This window comes from Mus caroli, chromosome 14 (assembly GCF_900094665.2).
Source record: "Mus caroli chromosome 14, CAROLI_EIJ_v1.1, whole genome shotgun sequence".
NCBI lineage: Eukaryota > Metazoa > Chordata > Mammalia > Rodentia > Muridae > Mus > Mus caroli.
Genome location: NC_034583.1, coordinates 110,646,412 through 110,666,195, shown reverse-complemented (window position 1 = coordinate 110,666,195; position 19,784 = coordinate 110,646,412). Strand labels below are relative to the sequence as shown.

Below are 19,784 nucleotides of genomic sequence, written 5' to 3'. Positions count from 1 at the left end.
CTGGGGAGCGGGTCCTATTCCTTCTGATCTGCCCAGACTCATTCTGTTTACAGTGACGACGTCAGTGTGACCATGAAATTATACAAGCCTTATTTTTCTGCTTTCTCGTTTAGCTTTTTTTAATAAGCAGTGGAACATGAAGAAATAATAGGTGCATTTGGTGTGCTAGACTGTCCATTAGAAAAGACTAGAAATAAAAGCAGGACAGACATCTTTATAATGTAAATGCAACGGAGACAGGATGGCTATGAAAAGTTCCCTGGGTTCTCTGCATCTGTTCCGGTGGTTACTGTGTCCATCTGGCTTTAATGAGCACTACAATAAAGCCCAAGACAACTGTCATACCTTTTTATAGGCACTGGTGGTGCAGAGTTCAGTCCCACAAATGACAATTTTTATGATGTGTGTCATAAATACAGCACAGGAGTTAAGTGGGCTTGATTGCACAGTATCATCTGACAGGCTAATTAAAATGATATTTTCTTTGGCTCCATAATTGATGGGCATTGGACCTGTGATGAACATTAGTCTACATTTGGGAAACATTGTATGAAATTCTGGAAGAACTAGTAAAAAATGAGGAAGGAGGAAGGCACATGGGTGAGGCATGTGGCCCCATTGATACAGTGCTTATCTGGTATGTGTGAAACCCTGTTTTCAGTCTTCCACCCATATAAAAGCAGATGAGTCCAGCCTGGGATACATGAGCTGTTTCAAAACAATAATAATAAAAATAAAAAAATAAAAAAGGAACCTCCCCTGTCCCCTCACCACCTGTAGCAGGTAGGAGAGCTGGTCCCTAGGTCATGAGAGCATGAGAGTTGGCCCTGCCCCTTGCTGACTGCAGCATTTGGGAGATGGGCTCTGCACCTCAACTGGGAAGCACAGTAGATCTGACTACAGGTGGCAAAGGTGAGGATGAGCCAGCCCCTGGGGCAGGAGAGCTGGCCCTGCCCCTTGCCAGATGCAGCATTGGGTGAGCTAGCTGGGCCATTGTTGGAGAGCTCACCCAGGTGGTGTGGGTGTGGGAGAGCTGGCAGGCTGACCAACTCAGCTACCACCTAGCCCCAGATCCAGGGCTCTGATTTGACCCATCTATGAACTGCTGCGGCACTTGAAGGGGCCCAGCTTTGGATCTGATCTGCTGATCCAAAGCTGTAAGATCTCCATAACACAGGGCAACAACAGGATATAAGAAGAGTCCCGGTGAGGATCTAGTAATTGATAGTGTAGGAGAAGCCAGACCAATGACTCACTGCAACGAACATTTGCAAGTAAAGATGTATGAACAAAAGGGTACACTGTTGGACACATTGTTTATTTTCTTTGATGGGGAGGTTACAAGGGTTGCATTTGCAAGTAAAGATGTATGAACAAAAGGGTACACTGTTGGACACATTGTTTATTTTCTTTGATGGGGAGGTTACAAGGGTTGAGGGCAGATACAAAGGGATGGGGAGATGAGTGGAATTGGGCTGCATGATGTGAGATTCACAAAGAACCAGTTCCAGGTCGAGAGAAGGGACAAATAGGTTTACCTTATTGAGTGCAAGCCTTTAGCAATGCTATTGTTGGTTGGGGCAGAAGCAGGCTCTTCAGTCCCTTTCCATGGCCCCAGTAGGCTCTAAGCTACCTCTCCCGTGTCCACCTTTTCCATCCGAGCATTCCAAGTTGGGAGCCTAAAACTGACTGCCACAGCACCATGATGAGCCCGTGGGTGTGGCTAAGGAAAAGATGATACATATGATTAAGCCATAGACAGTGTTACTTCCAAACTCCAAGAGCTCCACAGAAAGCAGGGACAGTCCACACTCCCATAGGAGGTCATTTCCAAACGAAGGAGGGAAGAATGTTGAGGAAACAGGCCTAAGTCCCACCATACACCATCCCTGGATAACTTCAAGACGTTCAGTTGGAGTTGAAGTCGTCCTTCGTAGTGCTCCATGTCCCTCAACACTGTCAGAGTTTGTTCATCAGAAAGGAGAATCTTTCTATAACAGTGTCAACCTCCAAAGTTTTATGTATATGAGTGTTTTGTCTGTGTGAGCGTATATGTATTGCATGTATACAGTGCCCACAGAGGCCAAAAAAGGGATCCGAGTCCCCAGAGCCACAGGTATAGACCATTGTGAGCTGTCCAGTGTGGGTGCTGAGAACCGGACCTGGGTCCCTTTCCAGGGTAGTGAGTGCTCCCAACTGCTGGGCCACCTGGGCCCCAGCTAGTTTACCTGTTTAGTTCTCGTATGTAAGCATGATGTGGGGAGAAAGCCCCTTAAGGAACTTGGTGTAGGGAGCTGTTACAGTCATGAAGTTAGTGCTCAAGAGTCGTGCATCATAAATTCCACCGCTAGCAGCCTTTCGGGTGCACATCCCACAGGGAATGCAATGGCAGGTTCTCCATAGTAATCCCTCCTGGCCCCGGCCGGCCCTTCCTCTTTGATCAGGATGTGCTGATGGAGCTGCTGGAGCAGTGTGCCGATGGACTTTGGAAGGCGGAGCGCTACGAGCTGATCGCTGACATCTATAAGCTCATCATCCCCATCTACGAAAAGCGGAGGGATTTCGAGGTATGTGACTGCCTGTCCTCCTGTACGTCATGCAGAAGCCAGCCATGCCCAGGTGGACTCCCACTCTCCACGTTTGTTACTTCAGCGTTGGCCACCAGTCACTGTCCATAAAGACTGTCAGACTTCACACACCCAGGCCTCACCTCTGTCTTGAACTGCTAGGGTCTCATCCCAGCACAGACCTTTGGAGAAGTTTCCTCCAGAGTCCTGTTATTTCAGGGCTCAGAAGTCAGTCAGTGAAAAGCAGAGCCTGCTTCACATCAGAGGGTCTTCTCCACCACTGCATGTCAGAGTATCTGGGAGTAGATTCTACAGTGGGTGCTCATTTTAGACAGAAAAGGCTGCAATCCAGAAATGATCACAGTGACATACACAGTCAGAATACATTCCCGGGACCAAGGAGATAAGCCAGTCAGTAAAACGCTTGCCCTGAAAGCCCTAGGACCCATGTTCAGTGCCCGGAACCCACATGAAAAAGCCAAGTGTGGTGACACATGCTTCAATTCCCAGTGCTGGAGAGAGAGACCGGTGAACCCCTAGGGCACACTGGCCACCCACCGTGGCCTCCTTGATGAGTTCTGAGCCAGTAAGAGACCCTGTTTTTAAAAACAAAAGATGGAGCAGGCCTTGAGAATACCACCTGGGCTTGTCCTATAGCTTGCATACATACACTTTCCACCCTTACACACGAATACTTCTATCCTTACACACAAATACATGCTCATCCCACCCCTACACACACACATGCATGCTTCCCATCCTTACACACACACATGCACACCTCCACCATCCTTACACACACATGCATACCTCCCATCCTTACATACACACATGCACACCTCCAATCCTTACACACACATGCACACCTCCCATCCTTACACACACATGCATACCTCCCATCTTTACACACACATGCACACCTCCCATCCTTACACACACTTATGTATACCTCAAACCCTTACACACACATGCATGCCTCCCACCCCCACCCTTATGTATACATACATGCACACCTCCCAACTTTACACACACATGCATACATACCTCCCATCCTTACACACACATGCACACCTCATGCCTTTACACACACATGTACACCTCCCTCCCACCCTACACACATGCACACCTCCCATCCTTACACACACTTATGTACTCCTCAAACCTTTACACACACATGCATGCCTCCCACCCTTACACACACACACACATGTACACCTCACACACCCTTATACATACATGCAGTGATTTTTTTCTACTCCAAGTTAAGGTATTTACAGCTGCATCATCATATTTACCATGTTAAATTTTATTCTGTTATTTGCAAATAGGAAGAAATGTGTTCTGTTCTGCTTTCCAGAGACTAGCCCATCTGTATGACACGCTGCACCGCGCATACAGCAAAGTGACAGAGGTCATGCACTCGGGCCGCAGGCTCCTGGGGACCTACTTCCGGGTGGCCTTCTTTGGACAGGTGAGCCTTTCTGCCATTCAGGAGCCTGCTCCTCAGCCTCTTCCTTCTGTTAAAGTGTTATCTTGGGAATTGTCGTTCCATAAATGCTCATGGGATGAACTTGTCGTATGTACGGTGGTTCTTATCTTCCTCCATTGTAAAATCTCTACTTTTTTTTCCTTTCTTCCTGTCTTTCCTTTATTACTTAAGGCAGCGGTAAGTCCCTCCTCCCTAAGGAATTCTTAGCATCATCTTTTGTTCTTCATGTATGGTTTGCAAGTTTCCTTTTCAAGTCTTGTATGTATACTGTCTAGTCATTTCAAACTCCAAAAAGAAAATTAACATTTTATTCCATTCACAGAAATCATCAGTCACCTCACACATCAGTATTGCATGTTTTAAAACCACAGCTCAGACCTTCCTTGTGCCTGTGTATCTCAGTGTTCCATACACCATCTGTGCAGGCGGTCACCACCATAATCCTTGGGCAGCCCTGTCGGAGGGGGGTTATTTAAACTTAAGTTTTAACCTCAGGCTCTAACATTATTAAATGCAATAGATTATCATTCATTTTACTTAGAGCATGTGGTTTTTCTGTGAGCACTTTATAACCTTCACTTTCTTCTGTTATTGTCTTTTATAACTTTATAGCAATACCAGTTTACAGACAGTGAAACAGATGTGGAGGTAATTACACTGAATGCTTCTAAAGCAAGGAGCCGCAGTGAAGTGGCTGCCTCTAAACTCCCCGTTTGATGTGGACTCTTTGTTTGTGTGTTTTTGTGTGTTTCATTTTGGCCTGTTTTTTTGTTTTGGGTTTTTTGTTTGTTTGTTTATGTACATTGTGGTTTTTATACTATTTCCTTTCCTGTTACTTCAGATGAGAAACTTTCTGAACATTAATTTCAAATATTAACCCCCAATCTGGACATTTTAAGTTTCACCCTCTTTCACTTCCCATACAGTTTTAAAGCTGTGGGCACACGCCATTGGTGCTACACCAGTGATAGCTGGCTGTCATGAAAGTCTTTTCTAACTCTGTGCTGTTGACCTTCAGTGGTCTTTCTAAACTCAAGCACAAGCGAATTCACTAGAATTTCATGTCCCTTTCTCCTGACCTACTCCAGACCTATTGTGTGTCCCTGGTGTGTCACCCAGGGCTGGTCGTTTCCCCGTGTGCCCAGCCTCTTGGGTATGTGAAACAGGATTAACTCCCATTAAAGGAAGAGCATGATGTCCCAGACCCCCATTCGTTCATTTCACCTGACACCTAGTGACTGACTTTGTGAGTCTGCACTTGTGTGCCCTCCTTTATCTTTGCACTGTGACTCCGAGTTAGAGCCCCGCCCCCTGTATGGACGGCCTGCATAAGTGGGTTTCCCGTGGACTCATTTTCCTGTTGATTTTTGGTTCCTGTTTTTTTTTTTTTTTTCACTGTTTTGGTCAGCGGCTGGCACACTCGGGGACGCCACTAACTGTGCTAATCCTCACAGGGGTTCTTTGAAGACGAAGACGGGAAGGAATACATCTACAAAGAGCCCAAGCTCACGCCTCTGTCAGAGATTTCTCAGAGACTCCTTAAACTTTACTCGGATAAATTTGGTTCTGAAAATGTCAAAATGATACAGGATTCTGGCAAGGTATGTCCGCTGTCTAATAAGCTTCAGAGCAATTTTTTAATTTATGTGATTGGCCATAGAGCATGCGCTCACAAATGTGAAAAGGGGCTGTAGGGAGAATTGTCCTTGAGTGACAGGTGTGTTTGCTTCCCCTCGTAATTGCCTGTCTGTTCTTCACTGCATAACTTAGCTGGGATGGGGGCAAACGCCTACATCCCCGGGGACTCTGTAGGCTGAGGCAGAAGGATCACACCTTACAAACCAGCTTAAGCTAAGTAGTGAGACCTTGTCTCCAAAAACCCAGAAACAAAAGTGTCCTCTTTTACCACGTGATTGACTTACCACTGACTCAGCCATGTTCTGTCCCAGATGGCTCCAAGGTTGTCCCTCAACCGTACCTTCCTGTAGCCTGGCGTCTGTGACTTGACTGTATACCCTTGGTGGTGACAGACCAAGTCCTTCTCTAGCCAGAGTGACTGAGGAGTGAGATCTGCTTTCTTTTAGAGTGGCCTTCCTCTGATGCTTGGCTCTCAGGAGGACCCTTCCCACCCCTCCACAGTTGTCCTGAGCATTCATGTATCCCACCCCGTCCAGACGATGAGCAGGAAGCTGGGTGTGCCTCCGCTTCCCAACCCAAGCCAAAGGCACCCTGACCGTCACATCTTAAAGATGTTCCTGTTTTAACTAAAGGGAATGGTGGACTCCAGCAGTCGGGGGATTGGGGTGGGGAGCTAAGAGCAAAACCATGAGTTCAAGGCCAGCCTGACCTGTGTAGCCAGACCTTCGCTGTCTTAAAAAAAAAAAAAAAAAAAAAAATTCAGCTGTGTGCTTCGTCTTTCCAACAATGAAAAGCTCTGCTTCTTTCTAAGGGAGAAGTCCATAACTGTCTTTATTCCTGAGTCCTCTGCTGGCCGCCCAGGGTCTAGCATTTACTCCCCGAGAGCCCTCATTTTCTCCAGTCTCATGCTCAGATGAGCAGGGAGCTATGGGAAAGTTGAGGAAAGCAGAGGGGGCAGGCTTCAGCTGATTCTGGATGAGGCAGAGGACAGGACAGTCCCTCCCTTGCTCCTCTGTCTGCGGGCTCCTGCTTTGACTGAACTAGTGGACTGCTGAGTTTCCAGACCAGTTTCCCTAGAGGCCAATCCCCTGTTGTAGGGAAGGGACCAGAGGAGGGAGCTCAGCTTGCAGCCATGGAGCCTTGGGGCTTCTTGCCCTGTGCTCTTCCCACCACTGTCTTACGGTTCCATGTTGGTCCTCTGGGTTTCTCGGTCTGTGCTGGTTTCTGTGTACCTCACCTGTGGAGTCCCAGGTTAGCGCGCTCCACTCCCCCATAAAAGGCAGTCTTCAAAATCTCACTAAAATATCTCCCCTGCTCCCGCCCTCCCCTGAGTTCCTATGGTCTGATACTTGATGTTGTATTAGGCTAGTGGCTTAAGGAGACGAAGCATCATATCTTACTAAACGCCTCCCCAGGCCTTAAGCATTAAGAACCACCATCCAGGGGCAGGAGAGATGGCTCCGTGGTTAAGAGTGGTGGCTGCTCTAGCAGAGGACCCAGTTCAATTCCTAGCAGCCACACAGTGGCTCACAGCTGCCTGTAACTCCTATTTCAAGGGATCTGATGCCCTCTTCTGACCCCCACAGAGACCAGGAGCACACGTGGTGAACAGAGATATGCAAGGCAAAATGTTCATACAATAAAAGTAAAATGAAGATACAATTTACAAAACAAAAACAAAAAATCCTTTCAAATGGATCAAGTTGCTTTGCCCAGTTAGGCTTCTTGCGGAACAGTCCTGTGAGAGCAGAGAGGCAGCTTCCAGGCTCAGCCCTTCATCCAGGCCTGATGGAGCTGCCGTGTTGTAGAACCCTCTCCCCCTGCTCCCCACTAGTGCTCCCTCTCTGCAGCCTGTACACACCAGCAGCCATGATGCATAGAGTGTAGAGAGGCGCACCCAGAACCAGGCAGGCAGCAACGTTCTCTCTGCCTTTAAATTGATTTTGCAGAAGAAAGTCAGTTTGAATCCATTCAAATGCAGCTGTATGGTGATCAAGCCAGGCAGATGTGCAGTGGGTGAGAGAGCTTGCACACAGGCCTAAGAGTTCAGTCTCTGGATCCCAAGAGATGCCTGGAGATAACCAACCCCAAAGAGCTGGTCTGACCTCTGCATGCATTCGCATGCTGTGGCACTCATGTACCTGCACACATATGTACCTGCACACATACACACGTGCACGCGCACACACAAACAGGCACAAACATAAAATGGACAAGTATGGTAAAGTTCTATGGACTTTTTTTAACCTTCGACAACTAGACACTTTCACGCTGACATTTCCTGTCTTGTTCTAAGCGTATGCAGAACGGTGAAAGCGTCTGGCTGCCCTGAGCGCTGCACACGCCATTGCTTCCATGGCCATTTTATTGCTCTGGGTTAAACACAATTAGAACATGTGGAATTGATCTGTCTCGCTAATGGAAATCAATTTTTGTCTCTCTGTGGAACATGACTGTGTAATTTCTCATCGTGTGTGAGATGCCAGAACACCACAAACTCTCACAGTTCAATCACAGAATTGTCCGTGTGGTGGGTTAATCAGAAAGGAAAGTTACTGTCTAATTGTACATTAGGTTAATCTGCACTTGTAGTAAATGAAGTTATCTGCAGCCGTCATCGTCTCATTTGATCTGACAACCAGTTAATAGTAATTTAGGGCCTAACATTTGATCCTTATTTTTTAAATAAAATGGAGAAATCCAGACTAAGGCAGGGCAAGGGTGATAGACCCTGAGCAAGAAAACTACAAGGGTTTCCTCAAAGTTTTTCTCCGTGACATGAAAAAGAAATAAGAGGATTCTAGATTAATCAAGTAAGAGGCAAGGCTAGTGCAGTGACTCACTTAGGAATTGAACCCAGGAGGATCAGGGGTTCAAAGTCACACTGGACTGCATGAGATCCTGTTGAAAGCAAGGTGGGTGGGGGGGGAGGGGATGGGAAGGAATGAAGGAAAGAGAGAGAGAGGGAGCAAGGGACGAACAAAAAAAAAAAAAAGAGTCATTTAAATGTGAGGTGTCATCATTGGTTAGACTCTGTCCATCTAGACACTTCTGAGGGAATTAGATGGCCTGAGGAGAATTAGTGTTGTATAATACCATAATGTTTATAGAAGAAAGTGTTCTCAGTTTTAGGAAAAAAGTAGGTGGTATGTCATGATGTGTAGTGTTTACTTGGTATGTGCATACATTCATGATGCATGTATACATGTATATATGTATGTACTTAAAAATGTCTGAAAGCAAGGCCTATTGACACATGGGTGAATATGTTATGACAGAACCCATTACCTTGTTTGCCAACCTAAAAAATCAATTTAAAACTGTCTCCACACATTTGTGTGTGCATACGTACATGTATGTGTAAACAAATACAGCAATATGGCACCCGCGGTGGTCCTGGTGGCAGACACATGGGCATTCTTTTACTACTTTTTCCAGCCTTTCTAAATGTTTCTCCAATTGTTTTCTAATTAGAAGTTTAACCTGGGGAGAGTCCCAGGGATAGCGCCTCACTTGTTGCTTATTGCATTAAAGGTCAACCCGAAGGATCTGGACTCCAAGTTTGCCTACATCCAGGTGACCCACGTGACCCCATTCTTTGACGAAAAGGAATTACAAGAGAGGAGAACAGAGTTTGAACGATGTCACAACATCCGGCGCTTCATGTTTGAGATGCCCTTCACCCAGACCGGGAAGAGGCAGGGTGGCGTGGAGGAGCAGTGTAAGCGGCGGACCATCCTGACAGGTGAGCTTCCCCTCTCCGGGCACACAGCTCTTCCAGAGTAGGGATGTGTGGTTACTAAGAATAAACCAAAGGCACTGGCTCGGTGGCTGAAAGCACTTTCTGTTCTTCTACAAGTTCAGTTCCCACAGCACCCCCATGGTAACTTACAAACTCCAGTCCCAGAAGTCTGAGGGGTTTGACACCCTCTTCTGCCTTCCTCTGGCACTGGGCATGCACAAAGTGCACATACATCCAGGCAGACAAAAGAGTCATAAAAATGTATGTAAAAATAAATAAATCCTAAAGAATTCAAGTAAGCAAACCCAGGATATGAGCAGAGAAATGGCCCAGCAGTTAAGCGTGCCTGGCCTTGTCAGGTACAGATGTGCTCATATACACACTCACTCACAGACACACATGCATACAAATACACACATGTGCATGTACACTCACATGCGCTCAAGGTAAAAATAAAGTTAAAAATAAGCTCAAGACATCACCATACAGCATATATATATATATGTTTTTTTTATAGTTTATATGAGAGAAATGAGATGAAGGTTTTAAAACACACAGAAACTTAGATTTGTAAAGTTTCCCCCTTTAAGAAGATGTGTAATGCATTAGCCACATTGCCATCACACGGATGGCCCTCTCTTAGCACACCCATGGTAACTTACAAACTCCAGTCCCAGATGGCTTCCCTAATGTGCACCTGAGTGGCAGATCCTCACCAGCTAATAAAATTGTTTTGAGATGATACATTCTTGTGATTATCAGTTTTGGTGCTATCTGTACAGCGATAACCTCACTTTTGGTTTCTTAAATCAGCATTTCTCAGAGTGTTCCGGAGCCACCAAGGTCAGCCACTCCTGGGAAGTTGAACTGAAGACTCCCAGGCTCTACCCACCCCACCCCCTAAATCTGCTGAATCAGAAACTAGGGATGATACCCAGGCTCCTGTGCTTGCAAGCACTCCTGGGTGTCTGGGTGCATGCTCGCTCGGAGCTGGGAACTCTGGGTATTTGCTTTTATCATGAATCTTGATTCATAGCAGGGTGTTTTCCCTGGGCACATACTCTTCCGGCTACTCTTACGGTTCACATTTGATACAGAACCATTTTAGATTAGATAAAGAATGTGAGCGGAGCTCTATCACCACAACAGAGGACAAAGAGTAACTGGCTTCAAAAAGAGGCACAGCAGCCACAGCCACATTGATTCTGAGAACAGCTAGTCAGTCACCACACCTTACGGGCTGAGGAAGTTAAGTGCCTGGCGTGGGGCTCCTACAGTCCTGGGTCACTGTCTCACTGTGAGAACTTGGAGAGATTTCCGAACATCCCTGTGCCTTCATCTCATTGTGATAAATAATCCTGTAAAGTACAGATAGGAGGGGAGAAAGTGAGCTTGGGGTGGCAGACCTCACCCACCATTGAACTTTACCTTTAGGTGAACAAAAGGGAAGCATGCCAGAGACAGTGGTATAACCAGAGATGGACAGTGTAGCCAGAGACAGCAGAACCACACACAGTGTAGCCAGAGACAGCATAACAAGAGACAGTGTAGCCAGAGACAGCATAACCAGAGACAGTGTAGCCAGAGACAGTGTAGTCAGAGAGAGTGGTATAACCAGAGACAGTGTAGCCAGAGACAGTATAGTCAGAGACAGTGATGTAGTCAGAGACAGTGTAGCCAGAGACAGTGGTATAACCAGAGACAGTGTAGCCAGAGATAGCATACCCAGAGACAGTGTAGCCAGAGACAGTGGAACCACACACAGTGTAGCCAGAGATGGTGATGTAGTCAGAGGCAGTGTAGAGCCAGAGACAGTGGTATAACCAGAGGTAGTGTAGCTAGAGACAGAGCCAGTATAGTCAGATACAGTATAACCAGAGACATTGTAGCCAGAGACAGTGATATAGCCAGAGACCATGGTATAACCAAAGACAGTGGTGTAATCAGAGACAGTGTAGTCAGAGATAATGTAACCAGAGACATTGGTGTAAACAGAGACAGTGTAGCCAGAGACCATGGTGTAACCAGAAACAGTGGTGTAATCAGAGACAGTGTAGTCAAAGACAATGTAGCCAGAGACAGTAGTGTAACCAGGAACAGGTTTAAGGTTTGTGCTGAAATACCTAAATGTGTGGAAAGGTAGCAAACCAAGACAGAGTTAGACAAAACTTTTTTATATAAAAGCTACTGACCGCATGTACTCCCCCCATAGCAAACCTTTAAAGAAACACACAGTGGCTTTGGAGACTTTGAACTAGAATTTCTCTTCAGCTACTCAGCCTCTGGTTCCTTCCACTTGATTACTGCAAACCTGACCTATGACCTAGCAAGTTGTAGGGGAGCCCTGGCCTTCTCTGCCCTCTGCACACAGAAGGTTTATCCTTCTGCACAGTTCCCAGTTGGTGACTCTGATCCAGTTATCTGAAAAAACTTTCTAGTTGCTCCCTCCTAGACCTCCCTCCTTTCTTCTCCTGCTCCACTCGGATTGGAAACACCTTCTGTTTACCCCCAGCTGTTGTACACTTGACACACACATTCTCTGTCTTCCTGAAGGGCCACACACCAGTGCACAGGGCCTGTGCATAATTATATAGTGGCTTCTTCCGGTCCCCACCTGACTTTCCACCTTCCAGGGCCACTTTGTTCTTCCACATAGTCTTTGAGGTGGTTATGCACACTGCAGAGAGGCGTGTTCCCCAAAATGAGGTCTGTACCCTTGTGCCCCTCACATCTCAGCTAGAGAAGACAGCAGACGGTCAGCATGGGACGTTAGCGCATGCCCCATGTGCTGATAGATGCCAAGGAGATTAGAAACATGGAATCTGAAGGCAGGGTACAGTTTAATGGGGTGATGGGGTGGCTCTCACTGAGAATGTGACATTTGAGTCAAGGCTTGAAGGAGATGAGGGTGGCCAAAATGTCTTTGTCTGGGCACTCTGGGGATAAAAGGGCTGGAGCCAGGGAGTATGAGGGAGAGGAGACAGGGTGAGGCCAGCAAGAATACCAGAGCATTAGGACCTGCTAGACATGGGCACAGACCTGGAGTTTTCTCCGAATAGTATCCTGCCTTTGACCCCTTGAAGTCTAGTTCCCATCTAAGAAGCAATAGTCAGGACCTAACCCTGAGTAGGATCAGGTGAGTCATGGATGCCTCACACGCCAAGCCTGGAGTTGGGGCTTTCTCTTTAAAGTAATAGCGCCACCTCACCAGTCACGTGCAAGGACAGCTGAGGTCAGAGTACCGCTTCCCTGGCAGTGGGCAGCGATGCTCAGCTCGTTTTTTAAAAGAGAGAGAGGAAGACACCTTTGTGCAAGGGTCTGTCAGCCCCACTGTTGCCACGTAAAAGCCGTTGCATCCATGAGGACACAAGAAATTCCAGAAAAAGGTCCCTAGACTAACTAAAAACGTTTCTGAAACTAGAATGTGACCATTGAGGACATCTTTCTAGCTTTCCCCAGTCACTGATGCCTCTGAGGACGGGCAGCTGGCCCCATATACCTGTGATAAGTCTGCCTGAATAAACTCTCCCTAGCCATTTACTAAAGATTTCAAATACAACTTCTCTCATCTTTTGCTTATAAAATAAAATAAGGGGGCCAGCTATAGTGGTGCACACCTTTAATGCCAGCACTCCAGACGCAGTTCTCTGTGAGCCCAAAGTCAGCCTGATCTGCATAGTAAGTTCTAGGACAGCCAGGGCTCTGAAGTAAGAGCCTAACCAAAAAAAAAAAAAAAAAAAAAAAAAGTCCTGGAAGATGATTCAGTGAGTAACAGAAGCCATCATATAGGCTTGATGACCTCAGTGGCCCGTGGATCCCACAAGGTGGAAGAAGAGAACTGACTCCCAAGTATACAGAGGAACGCACATACTGTGGTATGTGCACCTTCACACAGTTAAAATATATAAACTTTTTAGGTCATGTGTGTACATCTAATGGCAAATGAGAGCATTACAGGTGTTCCTGCAAGAAGATAGAAATGTGAAATGTGAATTAGAGCCTAACATTCACACCATTTATTTATTAATTCATTTGTTTATTTATTAAAGATGTATGTGAACTGCCATGGAGGTCCTCTTACTCACTGAGCCATCTCTCTAGCCTCCCACTGTTTTATTTTTATTATTATTATTATTAATTGTTAAACTGATTGATGTTGATATGGTCAGATAGCTTGTTAAAAATAAGAACAGTATTATTATCTTTTAATGGAAAAGTGTGAGTGAGAAACAGTAAATATTTTCCTATTTCTTATCAGTGGAAGTTTTAAAGCACCTTTCCACTGGAACAGTGGTTCTCATCATTTGTGACTTGCCAGTTCCTTAAATGCTTTGCTTAGAAATGTATTCTCGTGTTTTTGTTTTTCATTGGTATCTTAGTTTAGAGAAATTTGTCATATGATTCAGTGTTCTTCAGAGGAAAGTGAATTTTCTCAAAGATGTCTTACAGCATTTTTTTTCTTTACTTGATCTGCTCAAAACTGGTTAGTGTTGTAGAAGCCATCTGATCCTGTTCGTATGAATCTCAGCTTCCAAGGAGGGTTAGGGCACTTATAGATAAGAAAGTAAACAAGGAATAATGAAAGAGATTTTTTTTTTCAAAGACACGCTTCAAGAGATAGCAAGTAGCCAGTTCTATTTACCTTACGATATGACCAATCATTAAACACATTAAAGGACCAGAGAGCTGGCTCGGTGGCTAAGAGCACCAGCTGCTCTTGCAGAAGAAAATCTGGGTTTGTTTCCCAGGACCCACAGGGTGGCTCACAACGCCTGTGACTCCAGTTCAGAGGGTCTGGTGCCTTCTTCTGGCCTCTGTGGGCAACACGCACACACAGTGCACAGACATACATGGAAGCAAGCCATTCATACATAAAAAGCTAGCAGTAAATAAAACCTTAAGCATACAGTGTTAAAAAGGAAGAGTCCCAGCTCCAACTAGCATATGACACTGGCAAGTTCTGAGCTCTTCAGCTGTAAAATGGGCCTGATAATCATTTTCCCTCTGCAGCAGGAAAGACATTTAATTAGACTCTGGGCCCCCCATTCCTCTGCAGCAATACACTGCTTCCCCTACGTGAAGAAGCGGATCCCTGTCATGTACCAGCACCACACTGACCTGAACCCCATTGAGGTGGCCATCGATGAAATGAGCAAGAAGGTGGCCGAGCTCCGCCAGCTCTGCTCCTCGGCTGAAGTGGACATGATCAAACTGCAGCTCAAACTGCAGGGCAGTGTGAGCGTTCAGGTGAGCTGAAGAGCCCCTACAAGGCAGTGTGAGCATCCAGTGAGCATGCAGGCGAACTGCAGAGCCCTGCAGGGCAGTGTGAGCGTCCAGGTGAGCTTGCAGGTGAACTTCAGAGCCCTGCAGGGCAGTGTGAACGTCCAGGTGAGCTCAAGAGCACCTACAGTAGAGGGATTTCCCTTCAGCTCATAGGCTCCAGTCCCTTCACACCAGAAAGATCTGTCCTACCTGCCTGGCTCACCAGGCACTTCCCAGTTTCCCTGGTACCGTAGCTTCAAATTATCAGAGGGAGCAGTAGGCTTACCTACCCCCAGTCCTGCCTACAACCTGGTGGCCTTACTGAGCTCTCTGCTAAAGACAGTACACTCCTCTTGGAACCCTGACTTTTCAGTGACTTGGAGAATGTTGGTTCCTGGTTGCCAAGATACTCTTAAAGCCTAAGAGAGATATGGATCGAAGTAGGCTTTCCCATAAACCATTGGTTTCTAGTTTCCATGAAAATTGTATCTGAAAAAAACACCTTGACTTTCACCTTCACTGTGGGTTTGGTTTGGTTTGGTTTGGTCTTGTTTTTGGTTATCAGAAGGTCTTCATTTTGATTTCGCCCAATCAAGTTAAGTGTGCTGGTAACATTTTTTGAATTCATTTCCTCTTGAGAATTTCATATATGAAACTGTATTTATATCATCCTTCCCAGCTCCTCCCATAACCTTCGTTCCTTCTCGGAATTTTTAAACTATCACACATACAGAGCCGCTGAAGCCATTCAGTGTTGTATTCTCTGTGTGTGTGTCTCTCTCTCTCTGTCTCTGTCTCTCTGTCTCTCTCTCGTGTGTGTGTGGGGGGGGGGGGGGTTCGTGGGTGTGTGGGTGTGGGTGTTTCAGGCAGACCTGTTGGGACTGGATAACCTATCAGGGGCTTGTCCCCTGAGAAGGAGGAGTCTTCTTTTCTCAGTGCCTATAGCTCTTCATCTAGGGTGGGGTGTCATTAAGAGTCCCCATTTGTGTTGGCTTGTCTGTTGGTGTGTCGTTTCTCAAGTCTGATTTTAGACAATCACACTGTTGGGGATACTACTAGTGGTTTTATCGGTATGATTGATTGATTGTCCTTTTAGAGAAATGCATAGCACGTGTGGTGGCACCTGTAATGATACATATGTTGTTTGTGAAAATGTACCAAGCTATAGACTTAAATGTTCTTTTTTGTTTGGTTGGTTTGGTTTTTCGAGACAGAGTTTCTCTGATAGCCCTGGCTGTCCTGGAACTCACTTTGTAGACCAGGCTGGCCTTGAACCCAGAAATCCACCTGCCCCTGCCTCCCGAGTGCTGGGATTAAAGGCGTGCGCCACGACGCCCGGCCCAAATGTTCTTTTTTTAAAAGTTATTTCAGATAGTGTCTTAGTCAGGGTTTCTATTCCAGCACAAAACATCATGACCAAGAAGCAAGTTGGGGAGGAAAGGGTTCATTCAGCTTATACTTCCATATTGCTGTTCATCATTAAAGGGGGTTAGGAAAGCAGGTCAGGAAACAGGAGCTGATGTAGAGGCAATGCAGGGATGTTACTTACTGGCTTGCTTCCCTGGCTTGGTCAGCTTGCTCTCTTATAGAACCCAGAACTACCAGCCCAGGGATGGTCCCACCCACAATGGGCCCTCCCCCCCCCCTTGATCACTAATTGAGAAAATGCCTTAACAGCTGGATCTCATGGAGGCATTTCCCCAACTTAAGCTCCTTTCTCTGTGATAACGCCAGTCTGTGTCAAGCTGACACAACAAAACCAGCCAGGATAGAGAGTTAACTAGGTAACAGGTAAATTTTAAGTCCGCTCCCTGCAGTGACCAACTTCATACTTACGTGAGGAGTTCGAGCACCTGTGTGTTCCTCCATGTATCCCTAGAGTTCAGAGTTGTCTCCTCCAGGTGTAGGCTGTGAAGGCTACACAGGTGTGTTCACTGTGTAAGTTCAGCACCCGGGACTCAGTTTCAGAAATCAGTTTTTCTCTCTGTTTCTTCAGAGGCACATGTGAGGAACCATGAGCTTTGAGCTAGTATTTTACCAAATGTCATTGACCACAAAAGTATCTATAGATATTTTCAGCCATTCCCTCATGTCCTACAAGCTTAAATGCCAAAGGGATATCAACATTCTAGCAACAACATGATTGTACAACAGGGCCAGAGGCCACATTTTCTGTAGGTAAAAAATGTCACTCCATGACTTGACGTGGGAACGTGGAGCCTCAATCCACCGGCCAGTGAAGGGGCGGGGCCAGAGAGCTTGAATTCTCTGGAATGTAAAGCATGCAGAACCATTTAACGATGGCCTTTGAGGTTTTATTAAAACACCCAGTCAGTCACCTTAAAGAACAATGAAGCCCATACTGAAATGAAGACTTGAAGTTCACACGGGTGCCCACCTGGATAATGGAGTGGAGGCCAAAGAAAGTTAGCTTTCTTTCCTCAGCATTTCAGTAACTCTGGCTCCCAGAGGCTCCCAGGGCCACTGCACTCTCTGCCTCTTTAGCTTGGCTCTCCACCATCTTACTGCATTATGTTTTGCATAGACTCAGCAGCTCTGTGTCTGCTTAAAACTGGGCTGTCTTTTCACACATCACATAGTCTTTGGGTTGGCTTCCCATTTGCTAGATTTCCACACAACCTGATGCAGAGGCTGCCACATTCAGTCACTACAGGAAGTTAGCACTCCATTGCTGAGGCCTTGCATCCGACACCTCCCTGTGTCCCCATAGCTGCGGTAAAGTCGCCTAGCCCAGTTCTGAGAGTGCTACACAGTCCTACACATGATGCATCAGCATTTCCCTCCCTTGCCTTCTAAGCCCACCGGATCTTCCAGAAGAGATTGGGCAGTCCTTCCCTGAGCTCTCTGAGGCTCCTGATCTAGCCTTCCTGTCTTGTGTCTAATACCATCTCCAGAGAACTCTAGTTGACTGGTTGGGAATTGGCAGTATCCTGCCATGTTGCTGAGTGTTGATAATATTTGATCTCCAGTGCAATTCAGCTGAAGTCAGCAAGATGGCCAGCCTGTGGCTGCCTGTACCGTCCCATGAAATGAACAATGCTTTGGTTTTGTTTCCTGGCTTGTAGGAGCTGGGAATATGGCTCAGTCAAACACTGCCCTATGTTTCATCTCTCACTAGGTTCACCAGGTTGACCTGTTAGCTCAGTACAGTGTAGCACCAACTCCAGTGTCTAAAACCCTGTTTGAAGGAACTTTCCTCCTGGGTTTGGAGACCTGGGCTCTGGTGTTGCACCCTGGTTGCTCAGACCTGAATAAGTCCATATGTCCCCTACGCTGATTCCCTCACAAGACCCGGAGGATGGCTGAGGTGATGGAATCAAGCCAGGTATAATGATGTAACTGAGTTTATGGCTTGTTTTTCTTGGCCTTCATGTACATGAAAGTCAGTGATCCTGACTGACTTGCTTAAACAGCCTTTGGACTCCATGGCAACTGACTGACACAAATAAACAATACCAGCCATTTTTCTTCTAACACACTATCAAACCGTTGCTCTTCCCCAGGTCAATGCTGGTCCGCTAGCATACGCCCGAGCCTTCCTCGATGACACCAACACAAAAAGATACCCTGACAATAAGGTGAAGCTGCTGAAGGAAGTTTTCAGGTAAAGCCCACCGAAAGTTTCTCTTTAAGAAAGTCATGTGTTTCTCTGCAGTTGTCGGCTCTCCGTTACTATAGCAAACAGCAGAGGCAGTTTGCTTATAAAGAGGAAAGGTTGACGAGCTCACACACAGTGTTTGAGATTGTCTGTCTGGGGCCTGTGGTGAAGAGCGTATAGCCAGGTCTCCTGTGTACCAGCCAGGAAGCATGGAGAATAAGGAGGGGTCTTGAGTTCTACAGCCCCCTTCATTGGCATGCCACCAGTATCCTTCAGACTTCCCACTGGGTCCCACCTCCAAAAACCCCACCAGTAGCACCACACTGGGGACCACACTAAACAAAGGATGACTGGGGGTGTTACACAGCGAAACCATAGCACTGTTCTGGTTCAAGAGACAGATGCTTCCAGCTGGACCAACGTCCCCTCCTACTTCCTTTCTCCTCTCTCACCTCACTCAGGCAATTTGTGGAAGCTTGTGGTCAAGCCTTGGCAGTAAACGAGCGTCTCATTAAAGAAGACCAGCTGGAGTACCAGGAAGAGATGAAGGCCAACTACAGGGAGATGGCCAAGGAGCTCTCCGACATCATGCGTGAGCAGGTAAGCACTACACTGGCCTGGGCAGCGTGTGGGAAGTGTTGGGGTCTGAAATACTCCTGATAGTAAGCTAAGTCTTCCAGTATTCCAGAATTATCATCTCTGAGAGAAAGTAACGTACCATAACCCAGATTATTCAGAGAAGCAAGCAGCACGTGTTCCTAGGTCACCTTAAGCAGTGTGTGTGTGTGTGTGTGTGTGTGTGTGTGTGTGTGTGTGTAAGGTGGGAAGGGGAGTAGCGTAGCATCGTGTCTTTCGCTGTGTTTCTTAAGCTTTGCCTTTGCCTACCCCAGCAAGGCAGAGAAACCACATCCATGCTGTGCTTGCAGCTTCCTTTGATAGAACAGGGCTGACTGCCTGGTTTATCTGTTGCAGTAGGCGTCTTTTGTCATTAAAAAAAAAAAAGTAGGATTGTTCCAGGTGAACAGTTGTCACCCCAGAACACACAGGGCTCCTTACTCCTTGATTCTCTCTTCAAGGGCTTCCTTCCCCAATCTCTTGTGCTTTCTGTCCTTCCTCTGTGAATCCCCCATGTGGTCCCAGCAGGCATCAGAGGACATTTCCGGCCAGGGTGTCAAGCAGAGACATCCACAAGGCAAGGAACATGCAGAGCAAGCCCAGTCACTGTATCTGTCACATTAGCTCCTCGATCTCACGCCCTGTCTGTTGCGCGAGTTATTGTCTCTGGTCTTGCGGAATGGAGGCTGGGACTTTTTGTCAGCCTGCCTATCACATGATAAATGGAAATTTCTTCCTTATTTTGGGGAGAATTTCATATATGGATATACAGTTATACCTACCTCCTTGATGCTCCTCCCCACCCCCACCCCTTTCTCTCTCTCTCTCTCTCTCTCTCTCTCTCTCTCTCTC

The 19,784-nt window shown here is 46.5% G+C and overlaps 1 protein-coding gene across 21 annotated transcripts in view; it reads left to right on the top strand.

Annotated features, from left to right (window-relative positions):
- Dock9 (dedicator of cytokinesis 9) overlaps positions 1-19,784 on the top strand; it is a 254,169-nt gene that overhangs the window by 231,356 nt on the left and 3,029 nt on the right. For 11 of the 21 annotated variants that reach the window (XM_029469291.1, XM_029469295.1, XM_029469284.1 and 8 more), the window contains 9 exons: positions 2,445-2,567; positions 3,925-4,038; positions 4,228-4,233; positions 4,669-4,704; positions 5,511-5,657; positions 9,229-9,439; positions 14,493-14,683; positions 18,223-18,323; positions 18,779-18,917. In XM_029469291.1, the coding sequence (XP_029325151.1) occupies positions 2,445-2,567; positions 3,925-4,038; positions 4,228-4,233; positions 4,669-4,704; positions 5,511-5,657; positions 9,229-9,439; positions 14,493-14,683; positions 18,223-18,323; positions 18,779-18,917 (1,068 nt within the window). The remainder of the gene's footprint in view (positions 1-2,444; positions 2,568-3,924; positions 4,039-4,227; positions 4,234-4,668; positions 4,705-5,510; positions 5,658-9,228; positions 9,440-14,492; positions 14,684-18,222; positions 18,324-18,778; positions 18,918-19,784) is intronic. The other 10 variants (XM_029469281.1, XM_029469280.1, XM_029469293.1 and 7 more) reach the window with 1 other exon arrangement.